The 7,506-nt window shown below is 47.2% G+C and overlaps 1 protein-coding gene across 19 annotated transcripts in view; it reads right to left on the reverse strand.

The window, feature by feature from the left end:
- The window catches only part of RALGAPA2 (Ral GTPase activating protein catalytic subunit alpha 2), a 290,584-nt gene that overhangs the window by 257,124 nt on the left and 25,954 nt on the right, over positions 1-7,506 (reverse strand). For all 19 annotated transcript variants that reach the window (XR_009596074.1, XR_009596073.1, XR_009596071.1 and 16 more), the window contains exon 3: positions 6,451-6,503. Coding sequence is in view for 9 of the 19 variants with exons in the window: in XM_060397513.1 (XP_060253496.1) it covers positions 6,451-6,503 (53 nt within the window). In the remaining 10 variants the exon portion in view is untranslated. The remainder of the gene's footprint in view (positions 1-6,450; positions 6,504-7,506) is intronic.

The following is a 7,506-nucleotide window of genomic DNA, read 5'->3' on the forward strand; positions in this document are numbered from 1 at the left end:
AGGCGCTGTGGGGGGCCCAAAGGATGCTATCTCAGAGCAGCAGGGCCGGCCCAGGAACTTCCTGTCTGGTTAGGAAGCTAAGAGAGGGCTGCCTTCAGGGAAAACCAGGAACAACCAGCTGGGACAAGCGGGAGTGCATTCTAGGAGCTCACAGAGGACAGTGGGTACCTTCAGCTGCAGATGCCAGGAGAAACGGGTGGGTCTGAACAGAGCCTGAAAAAATGGGCCAGACGAAGAGGAGCATAATGGACAGGCCCTGAAAAGAAAACTCTGTAAACCAAGAGGCAGGAGGAGGGAAGCTGTGCAGAAAGAGGCCTGGGTGGGACGGGGTGGGTGGATGGGGAGGAACGGGGCAGGGGTGGGGGGGAGGGGGGGGGGAGGCAGGTGGGGGCGCGGTAGCAGGTGACAAGCCCAGGGCAGGTGACAGCACTTTCACAGAGTGGCCCCTACAGCCAAGCCAGACGGAAGCCTGCACAGGAGACCCAGGGATCCCGAGTGTGAGACCAGCTCTGACCACACTTCACAGGAGGTAAAGACCCCATTCAGTCTCTGGGGAGGACAAACACAGGGTTTATTTAGTCTCCTGGGGTAACCCGGATAAATTCAAAACTAACGGATCCAGGAATCAAATGTCCTGTAGATCTGTGATTGCTAACTGATATTGGAAAAACAGATGAATAAGTAGCATCTGAGGCCAAAATACATGTAAGTTTGATATGAAACCTCTTCTGCAGATGCATATTTTAACTGGGGAGTGGGAGGCTGGGGAAACACCTTGCTGTCAAACGATCCAAACACCCCGTCTCTCTGCTAAAGGAAGGATAATGTATAGCATGGCAGATGGCTAGAAACGCATCTCTTTAACAACTGTGGCTTCTCATTTTCTCGATTCCTGATGCTCTGACGCCTGGGGCCCTGCTGGACTGGCAGAGACCACCCTCCCCAGGGTTAGTGGACTCCTGGATAGTACCTGCCAGCGCGCCTTCAATATGCAAACCAGCCAAGCTCAAATCCACACGCGGCCACCTCCGTTTCTGGGTTCTCACTGCCTGGGACACAATCTCCTGCCCAAATCACCTGGGGACCAGGTCCTGGACAGCCCGGGACCACCCCCATGGCCCACAGCCTGCTGAGAGGATTCAAATAATCTGACCCTAAACCTGCTCTGCCTGCTCATGACTTGCCTGGCCCTTTCCTTCCCACAGAAGCCATCTCCATTCCTCTCTCCCCTGCTCTCGTCACCTTGGAGCTTCTCTCCAGGGCCTACCTGACGTCCCACACCTCCTGCTTCCGGCACTGCACATACTATAACAACCTCTGCCTTCATGCCAATCATCTTTAGGTCTGTGAGTCTTCCCACACCCAATTAAAACAAACTCCAGGAAGGGTTAAAAACCTCTCAACTGGTGAATCCAGAAGGATCTCAAAGTCAAGTCAGTTATTTGATCTTGAAATCCATTCACCAGGCGCCTGACATTCCCGCATCAACCCTCTTTTGACCTATGTAGGTAGCCACCTCAGGGGCCACCGTCACTTCTGAGAAGGGCCGTTCAGAATTTTCTGACTCAGAAGGTGGTTACCGGCACCCTGACATACCCGTTCTCACCAGGGACTCTTCAGTTTACCACGAAATGTAACACGTGCTCCATAAGGGCAGGGGGTTCTGTCCATCTCACTGCTGTACCTCCAGCACCTAGAAGGGCGCCTGACACATAGTAGGTATGCGATAAACACATCTAATGAATGAATGGCATGCACAATATTAGGCGTACGCTGGTATCACGGCCCTTGGAGCACAGCTGGATCATTGAGACTCCTAAGTGGTGCAGAGCCCAGTGGTGAGTTCAAGAATGGGTTCCAGAGTGAGACCAGAGGTTCAGCCTCTAGCTACCATTGGACAGATATGCAACCTTGGGCAAGTCACCTGACACAATGAAGCCCCCATCCTTCCATCCATAAAAAACTGAAAAGACAGTATCTACCTCCAGTTTCCTGAAAGGATTAAACAGGATGGCCCAAGTGAAGCATTTACCTTCTGGTCAAGACAGCAATGGAGACTCACGGCATGGGGCCCCACACCATCAGCTCCACATGCTCGTTTGAAACACACAGCAATGATAGATGTTTTGTCTTTTTTTTTTTTTTTTGGCTGCACTGGGTCTTTGCTGCTGCACGTGGGCTCCTCTCTGGTTGCAGTGCTTGGGCTTTGCATTGCTGTGACGTCTGCTGTTACAGAGCCCTGGCTCTAGGCATTCAGGCTTCAATATTCGTGGCCATGGGCTTCATTACCCCACCACATGTGAGATCCTCTCGGACCAGGAATTGAACATGCGTCCCCTGCCTTGGCAGGCAGATTCCTAAACACTGGACTACCAGGGAAGTGCCATGAAATATGTTTTTAGAAGAAGAGTAAAACTAAGGAGTCATAACCTCAATAAGTTGTGAAAAACGTCACTGTGAACCAGCAACAAGAGAAACTCCAAGTGATACAGAGGTTTGAAACTACAGGCAAGGGTGGCTGAGATCAGCTTCAGAGGGGTACTGTCCTCCACTGAATATAAAGGCAGATGGAACGGTCTGCCAGCTGCCTAAAGGAGACTCAGCCTGGACTGACACCATTGCTTCATCCAAGCAGGGTGATGTGGTTGGTAGCTCACTACATCGAAAAAAATGACTGCTTCCTTCCTCAAAGGTTCCCGTCTAGACAGCCCTGACTTACAGGGCAAGCAGTAGCTCCCCTAACAGGCTCCTCTTTCTTGCCTTCTTAACTCCCTTACCTCCGTGCTTTTTTCCAATCCATTTCTTATTTATTGACCATCTTTACACAGTAGCCCTTCTGCAATTTAACACATCTTGATAATTCCACTTCTTCTGAAGGAAGCCTTTCCTAATTATTTACACCTTGATAACTGTTTATCTTCAAATCCTCATAAACCACCTCTTTTTAAGTGGCACTAACTTGTAGACGGTGGCGACAAAGTTACACAACCCCCAGAACAAACCATGCAAATTATAACCCACCTTCTGAGGCTGGAGACGGAGACAACATAAACAAAAACAGAAGCGGCACAGGTTCATTTTTCACTCGTGTTTATGGCGCCAGATGAAGGTTTTATGAAGCTGTGAATAAGGTGTATTTGTTCTCTTACATGAGCAACGAACCCCCTGCAGATGGTAATGTATGGGAAGTAACACCCTCCTTAATTTAAACTTTCTGAGCACAAGGAGGTGTTGAAACCAGCCCCCCACCCCGAAGGGGTGTAAGGCTACAGGCTCTGATGGGCTTTCCTGTTGTGGGGCAGGGACAGCAAAAGTTAATTGTCACTTCCATGCTTCAGGGACACAGGGAAACCAGCAAGGACTTAAAACACAGCCAGAGAGGAAGCAGGAGGGAAGCAAATGCCGAATCCAAGGAGGACCCACGGACACCTTCACATTCTAGATCTCGTGCCCACCCCAACGTGGGTGTGAGAAACTGAGCCTGGGATGCCAGCAAGGAACCAGGACCCCAAACAAGCACATTCTCAGACCCCAAGCAAAAGCAAAAACAAACCCTTTGAGGAAAAAAAAAAAACAAATTAAATACGCATCCCATGAATTCTGATCTCAAAGTGGTATCACAAAACATATAAGAGAAGAAGCTACTGCGAGAGATTGAAGAAATAACCAATAGCTTTAGACAACCAAAGACAGATTTCAGATAGGAGAATGATCAGCGTCAAATCTTCCATGTTAACTGTTTCAGAAAGTAAAAGATGTCTAATAATGAACAAAGATCAAGAGACAATCAAATGCAACCAGCTACATAGGAATACCAAACCAAAAGAAGTTAAAACATGAAAAGAAAAAAAAAGCAACAACACACAGAGGGACTTCTCTGGTGGTCCACTGGTTAAGACTCCGAGCTTCCAATGCAGGGAACGTGGGTTTGATCTCTGGGTAAGTTCCAGGATACTGTGCAGTGAGGTCAAAGTTGGTTATAAAGCTATGGAGACAACTGGCAACATCAACAATGAAACTGGCCCAGGAACTGCTAATGGATGTACAGGACAGTGCTGATTCAAGAAGTTTTGCAAAGAAGACAAGAGCCTTGAAGATGGAGAACATAGTGGCCAGCCATTGGAAGTTGACAGGGACCAACTGAGAGCCATCATGGAAGCTGATCCCGGTCCAACTATACGAGAAGTTGCCCAGGAACTCAACATCGACTGTTCTGTGGTCACTTGGTATTTGAAGCAAACTGAAAAGGTGAAAAAGCTCAATAAATGGGTGCCTCATGAGCTGACCACAAATCAAAAAAAAATTGTCATTTTGAAGTGTCATCATCGCTTATTCTGTGCAACAACAACGAACAATTTCTCAATCAGATTGTGACAGTGAATTTTATACAACAACTGATGACCAGCTCAGCAGCTGGATGGAAAAGAAGCTCCAAAGCTCTCCCCAAAGCCAAACTTGCACCAAAAAAGGGGTCACAGTCACTGTTGGGTAGTCTGATCCACTACAGCTTTCTGAATCCCGGCGAAACCATTACATCTGAGAAGTATGCTCAGCAAATTGATGAGATGCACTGAAAACTGCAAGGCCTATAGTGGGCAACGGTCCACAGAAAGGGCCCAATTCTTCACGACAACACTCGACCGCACGTCACACAACCAACGCTTCAGAAGTTGAACGAATTGGGCTACAAAGTTTTGCCATATTCACCTGACCTTTCACCAACTGACCACCACTTCTTCAAGCATCTCAACAATTTTTTGCAGGGAAAACACTTCCACAACTAGCAGGATGCAGAAAATGCTTTCCAAGAGTTTGTTGAATCCTGAAGCACAGATTTTTATGCTACAGGAATAAACAAACTTACTGCTTGTTGGCAAAAATGTGTTGACTGTAATCGTTCCTATTTTGAATAATAAGGATGTGTTTGAACCTAGTTACAATGATTTAAAACTCTGGGTTTAAATCCGCAATTACTTTTGCACCAACCTTAACACTACAACTACTTCCCCTAATAATAAGTAACGATTTGGAGATAATGAAGATTAATCCAAAGCAGATAAAACTGAAGGGATTATGAACCTTAAATGAAGGGCTGGGCCATAAGTTTTAAAACTGGGGATAAGACCAAGTTTTTTGAATTCTTAGAAAAATAAGCAATTAACCAAATCAGAATTTTAAAAAAAAAATCTGAATAATCATAAAGTAATCTGCAAGGAGATCAAACCAGAGCCGGGATGGAGTCAGGGAGGAGGTACACTGCAGTTTCTGGACCTTAAACTTACTGGCAAGGTGGGGGTGCTCAGGGAGGTGGCGATGGTGGGTGTGGCAAGCCTGTGAGCTTTATCCTCACACTTTACCTCTGTGTAGTGGGTTCTTTAGCAAATGCATTAACCTTCTACATAAATAATGTAAATTAACAGAAGAGTTCAACCGGCAATGGTCAGTAGAAACCTGTTTAAATGACGGACATAATTAAAGCTCCCGTTAAAAACAGCTTCTCTGCGCCAGCTTCATTCACAGCAGGGTAACCACAGGAAACACAGCCAACCACCACAAAACATGCCCTGAATCAATGTCTGGGACTCTGAGGAAGGAGCATTGCCCTCGGAGGAGATGGGTGACCAGTGACGGACTGCCAGCCGGGAACCCGTACCAGGCTGGAGGTTTCTGCATCTGTTTTATTCCACGAACCTGAACAGCCTTCCCTCTCGGCCTTCAGCCAGCTCTGGCCACTTCAGCCAGCTCCGCAGCAAATACATATACGACTTTCCTCAACAGTCACGAAGCTGGTCTCCCACCAAGCTCAGCACACGTCTTTTCAAAGCATGAATCATTTCTAGATAACCAACAATTAACGTTCAGAACCTATAATCTGGTTCCAGTGTAGTTCTCAAGGTATCAGTAATCTTATCACTTGTCCAATACATCTAGACAAGAAAGACCCTACTCTTAATAGATCAAAAGCCACTGCCATCGTTCCACTTTTGGAGAGAACATATGATCAACACTCGTGAACACAGAGACACATAGGTGGCAACCTCAAAAGCAGTCAGGGAAATATATGTTAAGAACAGTGAGTTTTTACATGTCAATTCGCATATATTAAAAAGAAAAAAATTACCTCCAGAGTTGGTTGGGGAAATTTACATAAGACTTACATGGAAGTTTACATATAGATTTATACGACCTTTTTGAAGAGCAATTTGGCAATATCAACATTTAAAATGTACAAACATCTCCATCTAATAACTTCCCATCTAGATCCCCACACAGGAAAAATTCTCCCACAAGGGGGAAAAAGAAAAATCACAAGAACATTCTTAGCACCTTGTTTGTAAAAGGATACACATGCCCATCATTTTTACTTGTCTTCAAGTAACATTAAAAAGATCTAAAATACCATGTTTTTGATGAGAATCTTAAAAGCTAAATGAATTAATAAAAACTTACTTCAAAAAGAAAGAGAATGGAGTCCAGCTCCTCCCTTTGTGACTTATTATTCCCTGGAATAGGTAAAAAAAGAATTCATTATTATGACAATGTGCCAATTTTAAGATATTAAAAATTAGGTTAAAATTACATTGCTGACCCTGGATCTGAACCCCCACAGCTCTGTGAAGCGGCTGTCACTCATTCACTCAACAAACTCTGAGGATGGCCTCCGTGTCAGGGATTCTTCTGGTACCTGAGGGCACAGTTCACAGGTGTGAACCCCTGCCCTGGGGAGGCTTACATTCTGGCAGCAGAAGGCTCTCCAGAAATGAGTGAGGAAACCAAGAAGCAGATGGGAACGCCCCAAAGGGCAGTTTGGGGTTGACTAGGGAAGTCGGGGACACCCTGCTGATAAGGGGATACCTGAGCAAAGACGTCAAAGAGGTGAGGGAGCAGCCACAGGGAGACACAGGGTACGGAAATGGGGGGTGGCTGTGTTTCAGGCGGAGGGACTGGACAGCGCAGGGTCCCCGTGGGGGAGCAGGTCTGCAGGGGGAGGATACCACGAGGAGGCCCTTATGTCTGGAGAAGGGGGGGAGTCATGGGGTGAGGCGGGGGGGAGTCATGGGGTGAGGCGGGGGGGAGTCATGGGGTGAGGCGGGCGGGCAGGCAGGGCGTGAGGGGACCAGGAGGCCACTGGAGGGTCTGCAGTGTGGAGCTCATGACTGACAGACGCTGTAAAGCAACCCTCCGGCTGGTCTTTCCCAGAGATTTTGGCGGGGATGGGGTGGGGTGGGGTAGGGTGGACAGGTGGCAGGGAGGCCAGTTCTGAGGTGGCATTGGTAACCCAGGTGAGGACAACAGGAGGAGGCCAGGAGGAGAGGTCAGGAGGAGAAGCCGGGGGGACAGGCCGGTGATTCTGGATACGTTTTGAAGGCAGAACCAACAACACAGGTTTTGGCCGAATAACTGGAGGGCTGAAGGGATCACAAGATGATTTTGTTATTCCTAGCAACCATTTTCCTTTCTTCTTTTGTTTTGGTAACTTCCTCCCCTGGGCTCCAGTCAACACAC

The sequence above is a fragment of the Ovis aries genome, chromosome 13 (genome assembly GCF_016772045.2).
Source record: "Ovis aries strain OAR_USU_Benz2616 breed Rambouillet chromosome 13, ARS-UI_Ramb_v3.0, whole genome shotgun sequence".
Taxonomy (NCBI): domain Eukaryota; kingdom Metazoa; phylum Chordata; class Mammalia; order Artiodactyla; family Bovidae; genus Ovis; species Ovis aries.